The sequence below is a fragment of the Rattus rattus genome, chromosome 3 (genome assembly GCF_011064425.1).
Source record: "Rattus rattus isolate New Zealand chromosome 3, Rrattus_CSIRO_v1, whole genome shotgun sequence".
NCBI lineage: Eukaryota > Metazoa > Chordata > Mammalia > Rodentia > Muridae > Rattus > Rattus rattus.
In genome coordinates this window covers 36,498,060-36,519,387 of record NC_046156.1, presented here as the reverse complement: position 1 = coordinate 36,519,387, position 21,328 = coordinate 36,498,060, and the positions used below count along the sequence as shown (strand labels likewise).

The window sequence follows — 21,328 nt, the reverse complement described above, 5'->3', positions numbered from 1 at the left end:
ATAAATAAGATAAGACACAGTAGAATAAGGATCTCTGAAAGATCGGAGTCTGAGGTGAGAGTATTACAGAATAGACTTTGGATATTTGATAAATTTTGGTCTAAAATTGTGAAAGTAAATGAAGATAAGACTGAAGACAGGCTAGATTGATTTGTCTGAGGAAAATCAAAGGATTTTTTAAAGACCTCCTCTCTCTTCCTCATTTCTGCTCCCCACTTCTCTCTTTCTCTTTGTTCCCCCTGCCCCTTTCTTGGTTCTTCTTTCTCCTAAGAGGGAGGAGGAGGAAGGGACAAGCCATTGTCTCTTTTAATTGCTTTCAGGAAGAGTTGTTCCTAAGTTTAATTCCTTCTTAACATCTTGTTTGTCAGATTCAAGTGATCGAGAATGACAGGGCCACCAGAGGCGGACAGGTCTATACCACCAACACCAGGGGCCAGGTGCCTCCACTGGTCACCACCGAGTGTATGATTCAAGATCAAGGTATTTATTTTCAGTCACTTTTGGGGGGAATGGATGTCTTACTGTTTAAAAAAACAAACAACAAAATACCCTGACTGCAGTCATCAATGCTCTTATAGAGAGAATAGACTATTTCCCTATTAGTCCTCCAAGAATCCAAAAGGTTCGGTCAGTAGAATTATATTCTCTGCTGTAATAGTCCAGAGAACTCGGAGTGGTATACAATACAATATATTTGCTTGTTTTAATTCAAATTGTGATTTATAGTTTAAGGTAATCAGTCCCCTACTAGAGTTGACTTTGGGTAGGTACCCTGCTGGCATCATGAGTGGAAAAGAGGGGCTAAATTCTGACAACCAGCCAGATCACCTGTTGTAGCATGAGGATACATGAGGATACTGTTTTCAACAATTCTCCTAACATTTGGTTCTTTGTGACTCTCCCTCGGTCTTTCTTCACTATCTTAGTTTGCTTGCTGTTGCTATGATAAAGCCTGTGACCAACCAATTTGAGAACGAACGGGTTTACCTGGCTTGCACTTTCATTTCACAGTACATCATTGAGGGAATTCAAAGCAGGAAGGAAAGCAGAGACTGTAGAGGAACTGGCTTACTCCACATTCTCTTGCTCAGCCTGCTTGGTTATAACCACCCAGGGTGATCTGCCCGGGGATGGCACTGTATCAGTGAACTGGTCTCTTCCGCATCAATCATCAGTCAAGAAAATGCCCTGCAGCCTTGCCTACAGGCAATCTGATGGAGACCAAAAAATTAACCGGGATAATAACCCCCTCCCCACCAGTGTTTACTTTCTAGTTCCCTGGAGTCTAACAGGTACCCCAAGTTAAGTAGGCAATCTAAAGATTTGACACCGAGATCCATAGATGAGTGAGAACCTCTGATGTTCATCTTCATGGATCTGGGTTACTTCAGATGACAGTGTGTTTTCCAGTTGTATCCATTTATTTACAGATTTCATAATTAATTCTGTATGACATTCATAGATATCATATTTTATTATCTATTGATGAGTTGGAGGCGTTTACTCTGTTTCCATGTCCTGGCTGTTGTGAATAGAGCAGCTATGAACGTGGATGCGTGTGCTTCTCTGTAGTAGGATATCGTCCATTGGGTAGGATAGCTGGGCCAGGGGACAGCCATATTGATTTCCATAGTAGCTGTGCCAGCTTGCTCTCCCACCGACAGTGCCCAAGGGTTCCCCTTTCCCCACATCCTCACCAGAATTTGTGACTGTATGGTTTTGTTTTGTTTTGTCTTTAACTCTTAGCCATTCTGATTGAATTAAGACGAGACCTCAAAGTAGTTTCAATTTGCATTTTTCTGACGGCCAAGGATGATGAGTGCTTGTAAAAATATTTCTTAGCCATTTTTCTTCTCCTGAGAAATATTTGTTCAGTTCCATAGCTCACTTTTTTAATATAGTTGTTTGTTTTATTGGTATCTGTGGTTGAGTTCTTATATATTATGCAGTAATCCTCTGCCACATGTGTAGCTGGCAAGATTTTTCCCAATCTGTAGGCTGCTTTCTCTTCAGTTGATTAACAGTTTCCTTTGCTGTAGAGAAGCTTTTTAATTTTATGAAGTCACCCTTGTTGATAATTGGTCCTATTTCCTGGGTGACTGGAGTTCTATTTGGAAGGTCCTCACTGGAGCCTAAATCCTGACATGTCCTCTCTACTCTTCCTTACCTGAGCGTAGATCCTGATGTGTTCTCCTTACACTTCCTTACCTGAACCCATATCCTGACATGTTCTCCCTATTCTTGCTTGTCTGAGCCTAGATCCTGATGTGCACTCTCTACTCTTCCTTACCTGAGCGTAGATCCTGATGTGTTCTCCTTACACTTCCTTACCTGAGCCCAAATCCTGACATGTTCTCCCTATTCTTGCTTGTCTGAGCCTAGATCCTGATGTGCACTCTCTACTCTTCCTTACCTGAACCCATATCCTGACATGTTCTCCCTACTCTTTGTTTTACTAGTTCCAGAGTTTAGGTTTTAATGATGAAATCTTTAATCCATTGGAAACTGATTTGTATCCAGGGTGATCAGGATTACCAGTTTTCCTAACACAATTTGTTAATGATGCTATCTTTTTGAGGAAAAACCCAAAATTATTTTGATGACTGAAATATTCTTCATGGATATTATTTCAATTCTCCTGTGTGCCATACAATACAGGTATTTGGTCAGAAAATCTAATGTATATTGAAAAGTGATTATGATGATTTAAAAAGTAACATTTCTATTACAAGCAGAATTTTAATATATAAATTCAATTTACAAAGTTAAGAAAAAGTGAAACAAATTGCAATTATATTTGACAAAGTCTCACTTGATGGTATGAGATGGTCTACAGATAATTGCATGCCCATGGCAGATGTCTTAGCAGAAGTGGGAAGGAAGAGGTGATTGTTGGAGCCGGAAAGATGGCTCAGCAGTTAAGAGCACCAACTGTTCTTCCACAGCACCCAGGTTCAGTTCCTAGCACCCATGTTAGGCAGCTCACAGCAGCCTGTAACTCTGGCTCCTGGGGCTCTAGTGCCCTCTTCCAGCCTTCATGGGCACCTGTATAGATATTCACCCCCACAACCCCCACCAGACAAACACTTCCAGAAACAAAACTAAAACTAAATCTTAAGAGAAAAAATGACCGTGAACCGAAAACTGTATTCTTTCACCTCTTTATGACTTTGTTTTGTGTCTTCCATAAACCCTCTTAAGTCTGTATTTGAACCACACTGAAGCCCAGCTTATGGAAAATAATAATAGTAATAAAACATTTCTTTCCTATCTCTCTAGTAAAGCTTGGTAGTCTTCTGCATGTCCCTGGAATGTAGATCACAGAATGTTACAACATTACACTTTTTTAGAAAAAAAAAAAAAAGAAGAAGAAAACTGTATAGATAAGAATGAATTGTTCAGATGTGCTTTTGTTGAAGTATCTTAGAGCAGATATTTATTCTAACCAAGATTCGTCTGTGTGATTTTGAATGATCCAGGCCACTCAAGCCCCCGCTACATTCGCTGTACCACCTACTGCTTCCCATGCACGTCAGACATGGCCAAGCAAGCCCAGATCCCACTAGCAGCCGTCATCAAACCCTTTGCTGACATTCCATCAAACGAGGTAAGAACAAGTAAAACAGATTCAGTAATTTACCTGCCTACTCCAAAATGTGTCTTGACAGGTTTTTATTACACATTATTCCAAACCCCGGGAAAGTGGCTTAAATGTGTATGTCAGAAGTAGCTAGCCATACAATTCATCTGTAAATCTTATGAGCAGTATCACATAATGCCCTGGATCCTAATCATGATGCTCTGAGTCATATTTTGATCCACCATGATAGAGTACCCAAAAAGTGTTATCTAGGGGAATGTTGTGTGGTGACAAACCACGGACTGTCTGGGAGGCCTTATGCCCATTTCAGGGCCCTGCCATGGAGGTGTTCTGTTGGGAGAAGTCCTTGATCTTAATACATCTGCTTCAATCGTTACTGTGCCAAAATGCTCATAAACTAAATGTTAGAAACACAGCAGAGATAAATCTATATGTATAATTGTTTGTAGGGATATACCCGATATATAGTTTAGTAGTAAAGCAAATTAGAAAAGCGGCTCATATTTAAAATCTGTGGTTACAGGTTGCTGTTAATATTGATCAAGCACTAGGGTTGCTGGGGTACTTGATCATGATATCTGGACTGACAGAATTCTGTTCCTCATGGCAAGTGAGGCCTTGATGTGACTGATCACAGGAGTGCGGCCCCTTGGCCTGACCCATTCTATTCCATTAGCTGTGCTACAAGTTAGAGATCCCACTCCCCACTCCAAGGACCCTCAGTCTCTGGACTAGGGATCCTTAGATGGAGGCTGATCTATTATAAGGAGTAGCATCTAAGGAGAGAAAAGATCCTTTGCTGGAGGGAACGGCTCCTCTTTCCAAAGGAAGGGAAGGAGGGGAGGAGGGGAGGAGGGAAGGAGGGGAGGAGCGGAGGAGGGTGCTCACCCAAGGGAAGGAAGAAAGATGACTTCCTTGGCTCCCATGCATACAGTGGTCTTCCTATGCTGCAGGATCTCTTCTCTTGAGAATGGGCTGAACTGAGGAGAGTGGGTCAAAGGGAGGCCTGGGACTGCCCTTAGAACCCCAGAATCCACATGCACCATGCTCAGTGCGCAGCTCAGGAAGCACACTGAGCAATCTTGGTCTCTCCAGTCTCTGTCTGAGCAATGCTATACAAGGCTTTATAACTTCGTTAAAAATTGTTTTATGTTTATATGTGTCTGATCCATCTATAAGTACTCGAGGAGGTCAGAAGAGGGTGTCGGATCCCCTGTGATAAAAGTTACAGATGGTTTGTGTGTTGCTGTGGGTGTTGGGAATAGAACCCTGGGACCTCTGCAAGAGCAGTCAGTGCTCTTAACCACTGAGCCATCACTCCAGCTTCATCAAAATTCTCTAAAGAAAAAATTCAAACTCCTTGAGAAGGATAACATAAGCCACCATGTACTGACGAACAGATCCTGTGTACAACATGTGGAGCTTAATTAAAGTGAGCTGTAGGTATTTGCAACAATGTATGGAAGGGAGGAAAGACAAGAAAACTGTAATAATTCCGTGTCATCGTGGAAACACCACTAATGGTTGTTACCTGTCACGCGTCTACACTGGTGTGTGTGTGTGTGTGTTTGTGTGTGTGTGGTTTTTTTTTTTGGAAGCATCTTATGGTGAGTTGTCAATGTCTGATATTCTTCACTCATCACACATTATTAACTAGTGTCCAATATCAGCTTACTGAGACGGAATTAGTTTACTAATATACTCCTCTTGTGGTCTGCGGACCAAACCCAAGATCTCGTGCTTAAGAAATGCGTATCTTCTTATGGGGGCAATGAGTAGAGTGTGGTGGTTTGAATATAGTGCCCTGGTAATACTGGGTAATGTATATGAGTGCGTGGTCCCCGCTTGATACACTGTTCAGAAAGGATGAGGGAACGTGGCCTCCTTGGAGGAGACAGAGCTTTTTGGAGTAGGCGTGTTGCTGGGAGTGGCTAAAACAAAAACCAAAGAAATGCATGACTTAGCAGTGCTGGATACATTCAGCAAATCCGTGTACCTGTGTAACCTCAATGTCTACCTAGATCTAAACCATCACAGTGACTCTAGAGAAGCAGCTCATGCTCCTCAGCCCTCCCCACCCTTCCCATCACCTCCCTTCTTTGGTATTCACTGTTCCGATGTTTTCTAGGACAGACTTGCATTTCTCATCTAGTGCCTTCCACAGCTAAGGTTCCAGAGGACAGAAACGCCCTGAAACTGTTTTCTCTCTCACAGCACTGTGCGTTTCACGGACCAACAGTCTTTCTTTTTGCTTCTGAGAAGTATTTCATTATACAGATATGCCAGTCTGCTTACGTAGTGTTTTACTGGTAGACATCTGGGCTTTTTCTACCTCATTAATGAAAGCGCTGTGAACATGTTGTCCATGTCCTTCCATGAACATATGGTCATTTTTCTTAAGCTAACATCTACAAATACATCTCAGCCCCCTAAGGTAACACTCAGTGGTTTTATAGGAAACTCACAGACCATTTTCCAAAGCGGTTACATCATTTTGCTCACCTTGCACTAACCTGCCAGGTGCTCCATCCACATCTGCCCTAGGGTTCAGCGATGTCTCTGTGTAATGTTAGCAATCGGGATGAGAATGTAGAAGAAACGATGAGCTATGCTTCACTTCAAGTTCTGTGATTTGAGCTAGATTCAATTTAAAAACTGTACACTGGTTATTACACCACCCATATGCACATCATTAATAAGTGTTAATATTTGTTACATTGAGATTTTAAGAGAATGAACACATCCTAGGTGTATATAATTTCCACTTTTCTGAGACCCATTCATTTTTTTCTCCCCTTTCTCTAGGGACAAACACAGATACACTTGATGTTTGTCCTTACCTTATGGCAATACATAGCATTAGTTTTCACTTAGCTGAGATGGTGACATTTGGATAATGAAGTGTGAAGTCACAGAGCAGGATCCGAGTCGCTTCCCTCACTACCATCCCACCACCGCTTTTCAGACAGCTCTTACCTATTTTTTTGAGATTCCTTTTACACTTACAATATACGTATTTATAAAATATACATATACGTATGTGTATTCATCCCTTGACAAAGTCAGTATGTAAATGACTATATTAACGCTGGCACAGCTGGGTGTTGCTCTCAGGGTTTCTGCTTTTCCTTAGTGTGTCGTGCCCTGGTCCCGTGCTGCTGTTTATAGAGCTGCATTACCCTTAACAGCAGGGAGGCACACCTGTAGGAGGAGAAACATTGTTACCACTTAGTAAGAGAAACATCCTTACCACAGTGTGTTCCAGTGTGAGACTCTCGCTGATTCTAAAACCACCCGGCCTTTGTAGCAAGAGTCCTGATGTTGATCCGCCGTGATCTCATAAATGTTTCTGGAAGAATCATGGTTCTATTCCTCCTTGGGGGTGGGATTGATGAAGATGGACTTTTGCTGCTTTGCCTTTGATACCTGTAACTTTTCATAATCAGAAGATGAGTTTATGTCATAAAAGCTACCCTAAGAATATGCAAAGTAAGAAAACACTGCAGGTAGAAGTTATGTCGTGTGTCAAAATTGTGGACGTGGGATTTCAGCCCCTGACAGTGTCCTCGTTAGGTATCCGGTGCTCAATGCAATGGATTTGCCTGATTTTTAACTAGGCATGTATAAAACTACTCTTAGTCTGCTCCTGAGATAGCTGACTTAGATCAAAACTCCCTAGAAGGGGTTTGGGGTTCAGTCAGTAAAGTGGCAACTTCATAAGCATAAGGACCTCAGTTTTGATCCCTGGTCCCTAAGTAAAAGCTGGGCACAGCAGTGCAGATCTGTTGCTCTAGGACCTGAGCAGAAGAGACATGAGGTGGTCCTAGGGTATTGATGGAGAGCCAGTCCAGCTGAATTAGTGAGTTCAGGTTTAGTAAGAGACCTTGTCCCCAAAATAAGTTGACAGCCATGGAGAAAGATACCCAGCATTGACCTCTGTTCTTTGTATATATGTATACATATATACATATATTCCCATACACATAATTACACCATACACAGACATGTACTCACCCAAAGAGACATGCACATGCTCTTGGAACAGAATAAAACTCAACAGTGGCAGGCTGATGACATGTGTCTCCTTACATATCTTATGTTTGTTTCCATAGGTTTTTGTTGTTTTGAGATGGTGTCTCATGTAGACTGGTTCTTATCTCACTGTTCTAATCCTCCTGTCTCCACCTTCTGAGGGAGGAGTGTGGTATGGGGCTAGACCCAGATCCCCATGCATACTAGTCCAGCATTCTGCCTGCTGAACCACACTCCTAGTCCCCAACCTTCCTGTTGCCATCTTAATATTGATAATGTAATTTAATATTAATAATGTGATATTCAATAATGTGCTTCTGAAATCTAAACCTGACATTCAAGGAGATTTTGGATGTTGTTGGGAAAAAAAATCTTTCAGCCATTAATCCAAGCCTTACCCCAAATTAAGTCAATAGTTTTAACAGGATGCTATCCACCCTCAAGGCTTTTGTGCCAACTTGAGCTCCAGGAAAGTCTCCGAGGTCCAGAAGCCATAAGCAGTTGAGGTTATGCTGATTGCTGACTTTGGAAATCTGACTTGTGGGGAAGCTGGACTTGAGAATAAGAATATATTCTGTCAGTGTTTGTAGATGGTGTACACTGAGCAGCTGGATGTGTTCAACAGTGCTGCCTCCTCTGTGCAGGCTCGTGCTGCCAGGAGCTCTGCCCTTTCCTTCAGAGAAGATCGCTTTGAATGGACAGAGATGAGGAGGGACACTATGCCTGTTACGGCGATGTCTCCTCGGTGAAGAATTGCCTACCGAGAGAAACACGTTCATTTTCGCTGATTGAAACAGAAGTAACAGAATAGGGGTGTGAAAGGGTACCAAAGCTCTACGGAGCCTTTCTTGGAGGGCATATTTTGAGGAAACGTCTACTCCATGGCCTGGACCTAAATGTGGAGAGGAGACACTGACAGTGGAGAGACACTATTGAAAATCTGTGCTAGTCAGCCTGGTGATTATCCCCATTTTAGAGATGAGGAAACTAAGGCAGAGTTAGGTGTGCTGTAAAGGTCAGCAACTAAGTCAGTCAGATGCCAAAGTTCTTTAAAGATCTATTCTCACTTTCTCTCACTCTCTCATTCTCGCATATTCTCTCTCTCTCCCCATCCCTGCCTTGCTCCCCGTTCCTCCTTTCTTCCTTCTTCCCTCTCCTCCCTCCTTCCCTCCCTCTTTCCCTCCCCTTCTCTCCTTCCCTCTTTCCTTCCCTCTCCTCCCTCCTCCCCTCCCTGCTCCATTCAATTCCTTGTCACATACTCAGATGCTTCTCATAGAAACATGTTCAAAAGTGAATTTCTGCTCTCTGCCTGTTCACTCTGCTGGATACCAATGAATATCACTGCCACTTGTCTAATGGTTCAGGTTAGAAACCAAAACTCAGTAAATATAGTTGGTAGAAAAAAATGAAGGGCAAAGCTGTTTTTGTGTTTTATTATTTGTTTGTTTGTTGTTGTTGTTTTGTTTTGTTTTTGAGATAGGATCTCACTATGTAGAGTAGGTTAGCCTACAGAGATCTACCTGTCTTCTGAGTGCTAGGATTAAATATGTGAGCCACCATGCCTAACCCTCAAGAAAATAAATTTTCAAATACGTTTCTTGGGAGTAGAGATATGGCTCAGTGGATAAGATCACTGGCTGGTTTTCCAGGATCACAGGTTTGATTCCCAAAACCAACATGGTTACTCACAACCATCTAAAACTTTAGTTCCAGTGTGTCTGACGCCCTCTTCTGGCTTCTGTTGGCTCTAGAACATTCAGGCAAAAACATTCAATACATAAAATAAAAATAAAATAAAAAGACTAAAGTAAAATACCTTTCCTAAGAAAATGGATTGTTTGAATACAGTTTTCCATATGAATATCATTCAAAATTAGTTCCCCCTGTACTAGGTGACTTATTGTTTTTGGATTTCCTAAATGGTTAGATTTTATTTGGTGTGGGCTCACAGGACCATCATCACCACACTGTGTAGAGCCTTTCTGAGTAATCTTCTGGTTTGGCATTTCTCAAAAGAATTTATGGAGCCCGGCTTTTTAATCATCGGTTCTGTTGTTTGACAAAACCTTTAAAAGTATGCATTGTGTTAGCGACAGCCTGTAAAAATAACCCTTGCCAGGCAGTCATCATCAGAGACCGTTCCTGCCAGCATTTGCTTTGGAGATGGCGGCTGCTTCCAAGGGCAGGGCTGGCTCACCCGTGTCTAACCTATCACACTGCGTACCACAGAACCTTAAGTTTTAGACTGTGTTTTAAGTGGGGCTCATTTCTAGGTTCAATGTAGTTAACCCTGAGGGATTTTTTTTTTCTCGTCAAGTTACTGGTCATGTTTACAGTTTTGTTACATCTTTTTACTTTTAATGCAGTATGTTAAAAACTGAGGTGGAAATCCTCTTGGTGTCAAGTTCTAAAAGGTCAGTTGTGAGTAATTTCATTTGAATGTTTTTTCTAAGAAATACGAGATCTTTACAGTTTGTGCATCCGTCTAGGTAGATATGTAATGAGTCACTTGCATTCTGATCCAGATGTCCATATGGCAGGCTTCTATTTGGTCTATGGCCGATTGTGTGTACTTTTAAATCATAAGCGGATATGATAACAAGGTCCTTGGCTTCCTCGTTGGCCAGCAGTGATGAGCTTTGGTCCATTGCTCTACACTTTGCTGTTATCTTTGTTACTTTATGCTAGGAACTGAACTAGACTTTGGAGCTAGGGAGAACACTCCAGCAACTCTTGTCCAGGACAAGAGAATTTTGCAAACGTACAGCTGCTTTTTTTTTTCCCAGTGTGAAAGGAGGGTCTATAAATCTACTCTTGCTTGTGGAGCTCACTTTATGGGACATTTTATCTGAGATGTGGTTTAATAAAGAAGCTTGTCTACTGTTTATTACTCTTTTAGTCCTTTCTCTGAGTGAGTTCATGTTATAACTCATTATATTTGAAGATGGTAGCCTTGGAAAGCAGTAGGAATTATGTCCAAGAGCTGTCAGGTGGTGTCACCAGATAAAGGAAATGAACCTGGCACCAGTGTATCCTGTCAGGGAAGGTCTTTATATCCACGTGGAAGGAACTGATCGCCATGGTCATGCACTGAAGTCCCAGCCAGTACTGCATGCCCGAGGTGACAGATTTTGGCAGAGCAGTTACTCTGTTTAATACACCAGAGGAAAAACATTCCATCTCCCTAGAGCATAGTTTATGTCAGGATGACCCTGTGCATCCATCCTCCTTTCAGGAAAATTCCAGCTTGTAAAGCACATGTCACCCTCTTCCTCCCCTTTCTTGTCTCTCTTTTCTTTTATGATGAAGCCCTGCAGGTTTAGGCTGTTTAACGTCTGTTCTGTCCCGGGGCCAGGGATCGATGCTGCTGGAACTCTGGTTGGAAACAGTTCTTCAGGCTCCACTGGGCTGGAGTTAGCTGAGGTTTTATTTGGTTAATTTTGAAAAGGGCATTCCTTTTTCTTACTAAGGGCAGAGAGGGCCCTTTTGTTCCTCTGAGTTCATGAATGAACTTGTGTCGTGGTATGAAGCCAGATTTTCATATTCCCTGAAGACCGAGATAATCCAGAATTCGCCAGTGAGCAAACAGGATCTCCTTGGGGTTGCATACACAAAGTTCAACTAAAGAGCAGGATTATGGTTAGTTTATAGATCTTTAGGTGTCTAAAGTAATCTTTTCAGCATAACTACTCATAATTGGGTCTGTTGGTAAATGTGTGGCTAGTGAAGTGTAAGTTTGTATCATATATTGGCCTCTTTGTTTTATACTTGCAAATGACTGTAGTCTGTTTATAACTTTACCTTCCTACAAATTCTGTGGGTAGTAAAAAAAAATCTAGAATTAGAATCTAAAATTAGAATCTACTTATTAAAGTGTATTTTTAGTAAGCTTATCAATATTTGTAAGAACTGACTTAGCTCATTCTCTCACTTATTAATGAGAAAGACTAACCAGAAAGGACAGACAATAAGACAGTTATGAAGAATCTTAGGATGTCTACGGAAGTGTTCCCAAATGACTTCATTCCCCAAACCGTAGAATATGGCAACCAATTGCTAAAACCCAGGCAAGGAGCCTGTGGGTGATCGCAGGCCTCTGCTGGGGTTTGCTGTCGGGACCTTGGGCCTCCATTTCTGGGTCAGGGTAGTTACAGGCTGCAGGACTAGAAAGCACTTGCAGCCTGTCACTTGTCCACTCTGCTGGGCACCCAGCCTGCACTGCCTTATGTTTCTGTGATTCATATGTTATTAGAAATTCATGTGGGCACACGTAAATATCTATGTTCTATCAGTAAACTACTACAAAACATTGTGGTCTCTCTAGTTCCTTTCGGAATTTAAAGGAGGCTTGCGACTTAAATTCCTTTTGAACAGATGTTTCAAAATCCCGAATTGACCTTAAAGGCATGCGCTATAATATGGTCCAAGCTTTCCTGCAATAGTTCACATATGTTGACCAAAGAAAAGACTTGGAAAAGTACATATCCTGAAATAGAAATAACAGCGATGGATAAGACATTTAGGGTGCCTTTATTGTATAAGGTTACTTTGAAACCAAATCCTAATCTCTCTGCATTTTGGATCAGTCTTGTGACTGTGCTGCGAACAGGTCTGGCAGCTAAAGAATTTGGCCACCCCCTTCACAGAGCTGCACCATCACGCTATAGCAGGCTGTGGTGAATTCACATCTGTCAGGGCAAAGCTTTTTGGAATTCTGTAGAAGTTATAGTTTAGAAACAAAATGTATTGAGCCAATTTTCTTGATCACAAAGGTATTCTCTTTACTTTTTCATTTTTGTTGGATGAAGGATGATCTCAGAAAAATTAATAAAGAAAAATATCTTGCCGTATTTTAATGTACAAGGAAAGTAAGTTTGTGGTTTTCAGCCTGGTGGCTGGGGGTGCTGTGTTCCACATCCTGAGGTTAGACAAGAGACCAGTTTCTCTGGGAGGAACTGAAACAAGCCACCTGAAGGGGAGCTCCCTAACAACACATGCTCGCTTTCCTCCTCATCCTCGTCCTCATCCTCGTTTCGTCCTCATTCTCTTCTTCCTCTTCCTCTTCCTCTTCCTCTTCCTCTTCCTCTTCCTCCTCCTCCTCCTCCTCCTCCTCCTCTTCTTTTCCTTCTCCTCCTATTCCTCCCTGTTGCAGTATAATTATAAAAAGTTTTCTTTTATCCCTCACTAGTGCTGGCAACGTAGGGCCACATGGCATCTCGGGATATTTTCATCTCAGTCAACAAAGCCTCTCACCCACTAAGCTCCATCTCATATCACACTGCTGATGGCTACTCTCTGAGCCGGGCAGCAATCTCTCTACCCATCTAGTTCCCAAGGCAGGTTGCCACCATGCCAGGCACACACGTCCCAATTCTGTGATGAACCTAGTGTGTCCCTCCACCACACGCTCTCTTGAACTCAATTAAGCCACCACATGAAAGAACACACCACACAATAACCTGTGATCCAGTTGATAAGTTGGACCAGATATAATTGTCCATCTAGATAAGATATATTTTGTTCATCTAGACACACAAAGCCCTGTACACATCCATCCCTTAAGAATAGTCATAACAACCTGTAGATGTGCAGAGAGGAATCTTAACTTCTGTCTCCATGTTCTCTCGGCTGCTCTCCCCTCCTCTGGCTCTGGTCTCCTCCTCTCTAACACTTTTCTCCCGCCCATCCTTCCTTCTCGTCCAATGACAGGCCTCGTTCTATCCTGTACCTGCCTTCACCTGTATAATGGCATCAAGCTACACCTCCTCCTCTTTCTCCTTCTCTTCTTCTCCTCCTCCTCTTCCTCCTTTTCTCCTCCTCTTCTTCTCCTCATCCTCTTCTTCTTCTTCCTCACCATTTGCTATGATTTTTTATTTCTTTCTCTTTTTAAAAAATGACTTGATGATTTCATTGATTCTTTGGAAATTCCACATAATACAACCTGATTCCATTCACATCGTAGTCCTTCCTGTCTACCCCCTCACCCTTATGATCTCCCCCAAAACAAAAGAGGAAAAGAAGAAAAAATAATTCCAAGTCCAAGTTTGTGTTGCCCATATATTTACTGGAGTATGATAAAACTTACAGTGACCAGTCCCTTACAGACAACTGATTCCTTCCCTAAACAGCAAATATAACCCACTTAGAGAGAGGCTGGGGGTGTGTATTGATCAGAGGTCAATTTGGGAATTGGAAGTTGGTTCTCTCTATTTGTGTGTGTTACAGGGCTTGAACAAAGAACTTCAGGCTTGGTGGTAAGCACCCTTACCTGCTGAGCTACCCTGCCTGCTGTCACCCTATTCACCTTCTAGATCTCAGCTTAGTTACCTCCTCAGGAGAGCTTCCCACCCCCGCTGCCCCCTTCTCCTCTGTACCCCTCCTCACCATGCCTCTCTGAGTTTGTGAGTTTGTGTTTGTACATGTGGTGAATGTCCTTAGAGTGCTTTTATAAGAGTACAGGCCATTCTGGGTTTTCTCCCTATGACATTCTCAGGTCCTAAAAGACCATTTTAATTCTATATACTATTTAAAAGTTATCATTACACGGTGTCTCCTATGTGTGGAGATGCTCTAAAGTTCGAAGGTCAAGTAGCCTGCTAAGGTTTTCGCTGTTGAGATAATGTGCTCAATGGATCGCTGTGCGTATCTCTCGTGAAGTGAGGGCTGCATCGGTGAAGTACATTTCTCATGTGGATGTTTTCCTGGAAAACAACCACGTGGGGATGCATTACACATGCCTGCCTTTAGTCCCCGACCAGGAAAGAGCACTGTGATGTCTGGGTGGCTGTTGCTTAAGGCATTTCTTTGCAGTAAAGATGTTTTAGCTGTTGCCTCTATCCCAATGCCACAGCATTTGTTTCTGCTACTGCAGCTCACTTCCTGAAGGCACGCAGTGTTTAAACATGTGCACGTGTGTGCGTGTGGGGGATGTCATAAGAGATACCTATGAAAGAGTACCTAAAGTTCTCATGGTTTGTTTGGGAAAATAAGGCCGTCATTGATTTTTGTTTTCAAAGCAATAAGGACTCTTGACTGTATATAAACAGGGTATCAGTACCATGGCTAAAGCATTCGCAATTCATTAAATCAAGTGTCTAGTCAGTGTCCAGAGTTAAGCAATTTTCTTACATGTGTATGTGTTTCAGGTACATTATTTTAGGAATGATTTAGGTTCACAACAAAATAAAGATGAAAATCTAGAAGTCTCCCATGGCTTCCCGTTCCCACACAGGCGTAACCTCTCCCAATACTAAACCGGATGTATCTGACGCTTGTGTGTTAGCGTCGATGAACCGGCAGTCATCGCTTTTATCAGATGAAGTCTGTAGTTTCCAGTAGGGGGCGTTGCACTCTGTGTTATGCTTTCAGTGATGGGGGAGGGGTGGTCTACAGTGTCATCTGCTCTTCCTGTCACATCTCACTGCCCTCAATTCCTGCCTACTCGGCCTCTTTGCCCCTCTCCGCCCACTGGCTGTTTCTCTCTGCAGGTTCCTCTGGTCAGAATGTCGTCTAGCTGGAACTGCATGCATTTATCCTCTTCAGCTTGACGAGTTTCATTTGTGAGCTGATGTAGCAATTTCCTAAAGAGGACACTTTCCGGGTAGCCATGATGCAGGAGTAAACAAGCCATTCTTTATTTGAGCATATAACTATCTCATGGCAACATTGACTTTATTTTTTAAAAAAGCAGTCTTGAAATGGCAACATTATAGAAGAGCTATCAGTGTGCCTGTGGTGGGGACGGATCCCATAGAGCCTATCAACCCCGAAGATCAATTTCCTTAACCCTAAACTGGGTTGTGGAGATAAAATGAAACTTATTGCAGCCTCTGTGCTGAAATGAGACTTAATTTTCCTTTTGGTTTACAGCACTTCATACTTCTGTGTCCTTTATAGTTAGAAAAGGTTTTCCTAAGCTCTTTATCTAAAGAATTTCAATTATATGACCTCATTCTTTCTTATAGGAAAAAGATAGGGAGATTCTATGTTAGCTTATACGTACCAATTTTTATTATGTTTCTATATAAATTAAGAGCCATCTTTATTATTAAAGCCCATTATTGATTTATATAAAAATATAAACAGTTTTGTCTAGATGCCTTCAAACTGGTCACACACCTTTTTATATAATTTTTTCCAACATTTAAAGATCTTACTTTCAGTTCTGTCCTTCAACTGGGTCTTGGCTAGATGCCCACATCAAATCATTTCTCAAAAGATACTTTGCTGGGTTGTTGAAAGGGGGCTGCCAGTCCACAACTGCAGAATGGTCAGGTACCCGCATTTATGCTGATAGCAGGTGAATTGCATGTATCTTAGAGTCCTGTATTTTTCCCACTCCAAATGCAGCTTGAAAAAAAAGTTTCAAATAAATGTGTTATTTTCCATTGATCTAACAGTGAAGACATATGGTAACTTGATTTGAGTTATGCCTCTTTATAAAATAAGTCTCATTATTATATAATCACACCTTCGATTTTAACAGTATTTTGATGATCATGAATCACGATCCACACAGTAAACATTATTATTTGACTGGTAGTTTATAAGCAGTGTCCACTTTTGTGAAGGGTAATTGGTTGATTACCATCTCATTTTGAAATAAAATTCCAGAGTAGTCATTCATTCGATTCAATAAATAGTTGGTGTGCATGCAATCTGGGCCGGAGGGTGTTCTGGACACAAGATTTGTTAGTGAAGAGGAGGCAAGGATTTTGCCTTGGAAGAGCTTCAGTTCTGAAGCAGAGAAGTAAAACCTTGTCAGATTATTTAATACTGTAAGGAAGAAAAATCAGAGCAGGATAGGGACGTGACAATTTCTTGGAGTCAGCTTTAGATTAAGTTGGATGGGTGCTCAGCCAGGCCAGACTGACACATGGCTCTCTCTTAGACCATGCACAGACAGAGGTTGTTTAGAGAAGTTTTCATGACTGGAAAAGTGAGACCATGAAGGGGACCTCCCCTGACTCGGGATTCTGACAAACACAAAGGCAGTCTGGTCTGAGGTCAATTGTTTCAACCCTTTCAACTTCTGTTTGAGGAAGAGATACCTAATAGATACCATGTATCCTATTAAGGAAGAAACACACTTGATTCCAAGAGGTTTGCATCCAAGATAAGCTTTCAGTGTCCCCGGAACATTGTGTGTTGTCTTTTCAATTAAGCGTGTCTTTTGCCAATGACCTGCATTTGAACTCTAAGTTACAGTTCTCCTGTAGAGATTAAAAACTCAACTATAATTGGCCAAGGTCTATGAGAAGCAGAGGGATGCTATTGAACTACAGAGTTCTTGTTACCGCATTTGTTGTGCAGAGTTAACCCAGAAGTTTCTAACAGCTGTTCCAGCAAGAAGAACAGTGTGGATCTTTGCAAATGCATCCCTTAGCTGTCAGGTTAACTCAGTCCAAGCAGCCCACTTTGTGTCTGAGGAATATAATCTTTTATAGTCCAGTCCTGTGCCCCAACTGTCATTCAGGAAACTTGATACTGTTTCCGACTGTGCTGATACTCGTTTTTCAGATAATTCATTTTATTTATGTGTGTATGTGTATGTCTGGGTATGCATTTGTGCATTGCCTGCAGAATCCAGAGGAGAGCCATCTCTCCATCTCTCTCTCCTTTTTAAATTCACCTTATGTCCTGATCACTGCCCCTACTCCTGGTCACCCCCTTCTACAATCCTTCCCCTCCCTGCTCCCCTTCTCTGAGAAGGTAGAAGCTCCCTCTGGCACTTCAAGTCTCTGAGAGGCTAGGCACTTCCTCTCCTACTGAGGCCAGACTAGGCAGCCCAGCTAGAAGAACATATCCCATGTACAGGCAAGAGCTTTTGGGATAGCCACCGTCCCAGTTGTTCGGGACCCACATGAAAGCCGAGATGCATATCTGCTACATATGTGCAGGAGGCCCAGGTCCAGCCCATGTATGTATTTGGTTGGCAGTTCAGTCTTGGAGAGCCCCAGGGGTCCAGGGTAGTTGATTCAGCTGGTGTTCCTGTGGAATTCTATGCCCTTTGAGGCCCTCAATCCTCCCACAATGCTTCCATAAGGGTCCTCAAGTTACATCCACTGTTTGGCTGTGGGTCTCTGCATCCATGTGCATCCATCTGAGTCAGCTGCTGGGTGGAGCCTATTAGAGGACAGCCTTGCTAGATTCTTGCCTGCAAGCGTGACAGCATATCATTAAGTGTTAGGGATTGATGCTTGCCCGTGGTATGGGTCTCTAACCAGGCTGGATATTGCTTAGCCCTCCCTTAGTTTCTGCTCCATGCCCTGTCCCTGCATTTCTTGTAGACAGGATAGGTTTGAGGTAGAAAGTTTTGTGGATGGGTTAAGTATTCCTGTCACTCCACTGAAGCAGATCCATATTTATCCTGCAGGAAACTCAAGTCCATGTGGATCAAAGACCTCAACATAAAACCAGATACACTAAATAGAATAGAACAAAAAGTAGGGAATAACCTTGAACTCCTTGGTACAGGAGACAACTTCTTGAACAGAGCATCAATGGTTCAGGCACAATTAAATGGGACCACACGAAACTGAAAATCTTCTGTAAGGAACAGGACACTGTCAGTAGGACAAAACTGCAATCCTACAGATTGGGAAAGAATCATCACCAACCCTACATCTGACAGAGGGATAATATCCAAAATTCATAAAGAACTCAAGAACTTAGACACCAACAATCCAAATAACACAATTAAAAATTGGGTCCAAGAGCTAAATAGAGAATTCCCAACAGAGGAATCTCAAATGGCTGAAAAGCACCTAAAGAAATGTTCAAAGTCCTTAGTCATCAGGGAAATGCAAATCAAAACAACCCTGAGATTCTACCTCACACCAGTCGGAATGGCTAAGATCAAAAACTAAGGGACAGCAGATGCTGGCAAGGATGTGGAGAAAGAGGGACACTCCTCCATTGCTGGCATGAGTGCAAACTTATACAACCACTTTGGAAATAAATTTGGTGGTTTCTCAGAAAATTGGGAGTAGTTCTACCTCAGGACCCAGCTATACCACTCCTGGGCATATACCCAAAAGATGCTCTACCATACCACAAGGACATGTGCTCCACTATGTTCCTAGCAGCCTCATTTATAATAACCAGAAGCTGGAAACAACCCAGATGTTCCTCAAGGGAAGAATGGTTAAAGATAATGTGGTACATCTATACAGTGAAACACTGTTCAGCTATTAAAAACAAAGACATGAATTTTTCAGACAAATGGATGGAATTTGAGAATATCATCCCGAGTGAGGTAACCCAGACCCCAAAGCACATGCATGGTATGAACTCACTCACGAGTGGATATTAGCCGTAAAACACAGGATACCCATGATACACTCCACAGACCCAAAGAAGCTAAACAAGAAGGGAAGCCCAAGTGAGGGTGCTGGAATCACACTTAGAAGGGGAATAAAATGGTCGCAAGAGGGAGTTGGAGGGAGGGGGATGGGTGATGAGGAGGGGAATGGCGGTGCTCAGGATCAGGTGTGAGGAGGGACAGGAGATGAGCAGCTGGCTACGATAATGAATGGAAATCTGCAACTGGAGGGGTGAGGAGGGGGGAGCTAGAGGATGTGACAGACCTGGGATAGGGGAGACACCCAAGAATCAATGGGGGTGACCTTATCTGTGAGCGGATATCAACTCAGGTACTGTGATCTAGAACCTGAAGAGGCCATCCAGAGCCGTCTCTTTAGCTTGTATGCTGATGTTTACTTTCCCTCCTGAAGGCACAGTAACTTAATTTTATAACTTCAGAAAGTTAACTCTTTGCAAGTTTGAGCAATTTTTCCTTCAACGGTGCAGTAAAGCCAACTACAAAAATTCTTGTAAATGTGATCTTTGAGTTGTGTATAAAAGATACTAGGAGTGATGTTTAGTATCACTCAGAAAAAAAAAAAAATTCTTCAGGCAGGCAAGTCACTGTGAGTTCAGAGGCTGCCGGAGGCAGGGGCTGCCACACTATGTGGGTGCAAAGATTCAGGAAAGTCGCTCACAGATGTACAGGGTATCCACCACTTTTCTGGGATGGAGACTAACAGCACACGGCCTCATGGTTGTTTGCACACTCTTCTCATATAAGATCATGCCAATTTTGTCGAATGAAATAAATACTGAAAAAGAGGGAAAGGTGACTGGGTGGGGTGGGGGAGAGAACTCAAGTGTATGTGTGTGTGGGGAGCTCTGGGGCTAAATGTAAAGAATGTGCCTGGGGTGAGGGGAGGGGTGGCGCTGGTGCAGTTTCTCCCCTTCTGGGTTAGCGTGTCTATTGGTGGTGCCATTGTTCAGGTCCTGTTCGGGCAGCCATGTTGTTCCAGCCATATTACAGATGCTGCTTCCCTCTCATTTCTCAGAGAGAAGTATTCTTTCTCAGAGATGGGCCGTGTACTTGGTCATCCAATACCAAGTGGTCAACCCTGGAATCTTATACACGCAAACAAAACTAAATGATCTCAGTAGTTTATATGTGTTCATGCGTGTACACATGCTCATAGGTATACTTACATACATGGATATATAAAAATTGATATATTATTATATGTAATTATATAATTAATCACTGTAATAATTAATAAATATTAATCAAATGAAAGAGACCACTAATTTGAGAGAGAATGAAGGGGGTGTTGGGAAGGTTTAGAGGGAGAAAACCTGGGAGGGGTTTGTGGGAGGAAAGGAAAGGGAGGGAATTATGTAATTACATTTTAATTAAAGTTTTAAGGGAAGTGTCCAGTGAGGCAAAGGCAGGCAATAAGCAGAGTCAGGCAGGCACTCAGGCACAGTATCCTGGATGCCATTGGCCAGGAGGTGACTAATCTTAGGCGTGGTTAATCTTAGGCTGGGCCCCATACCAGCATCAGCAAGCATTGTTACTGTGCTTTTCTCTTGGCTACGTCTCCCCTCCATCACAGGGCTGCCCGGAGCCGTGACTCAGCACTGGGCGCAGTCTGCTCTGTTGTTACTGTGTCCCTTGATTGCCGGGGTACAGAGCGGGAGGTTGGGTGCCGCGGTGGGGGTGCTGGCCTCTTTATACACTTTGCTCTTAGGTTCTCGGTGATGTTGCCTGCTGTGCTGGTGGCTCTCAGTCCCAAGCATCTCTGTTTTCCTATGCAGAGTTAAGGAGGAGTTGGCAAAATAGTAGCAACATTTAAAATGCAGATTTTCTATTATTTTAGTAAATTTGATAATTGCTTTAATTTCTATGAAATGTGTACATGTAATATATATTAATCTGTCTTTTATTTGTTGTAGAATAATTTTAAACTCTTGGATAACTTTAATAGAATTTATATTTATTAATTTTATGTTGTATTAGCCACTCTAAGTTTAGCTAAATGTTACTAAAGTTACACAAGTGGCGGGGACGTTATCTTGGACATTACCCTCAGGGAACTGTTTTCAATTTTAGTCCCACAGTGCCACCTACTGGACATGTCCTATAAAACAATTTAACATTTTTGGTTCTGTGGGGGTATGATTTAGCAGCTTTTTGTAACTCCTCCGTCCTAGGATAGACCATCTACAGCACAACTTACGTGCCTAGAGTCTTGCTGACACATGGTCTGTGTCAAGGCTCACCCTCAACTTGGAGTCTTCTTCCCACAGCGTCCCTGTGGCCAGAATTACAAGCGTGTGCTCTTACTCTGACTGTACTTTGTATTTACAGTGTGTGTAACAATTCAGAAGCCC

The 21,328-nt window shown here is 42.4% G+C and overlaps 1 protein-coding gene across 2 annotated transcripts in view; it reads left to right on the top strand.

Annotated features, from left to right (window-relative positions):
* Sec24d (SEC24 homolog D, COPII coat complex component) overlaps window positions 1-21,328 on the top strand; it is a 99,545-nt gene that overhangs the window by 30,859 nt on the left and 47,358 nt on the right. For both annotated transcript variants that reach the window (XM_032897373.1, XM_032897372.1), the window contains exons 6-7: window positions 369-480; window positions 3,480-3,607. In XM_032897373.1, coding sequence (XP_032753264.1) covers window positions 369-480; window positions 3,480-3,607 — 240 coding nt within the window. The remainder of the gene's footprint in view (window positions 1-368; window positions 481-3,479; window positions 3,608-21,328) is intronic.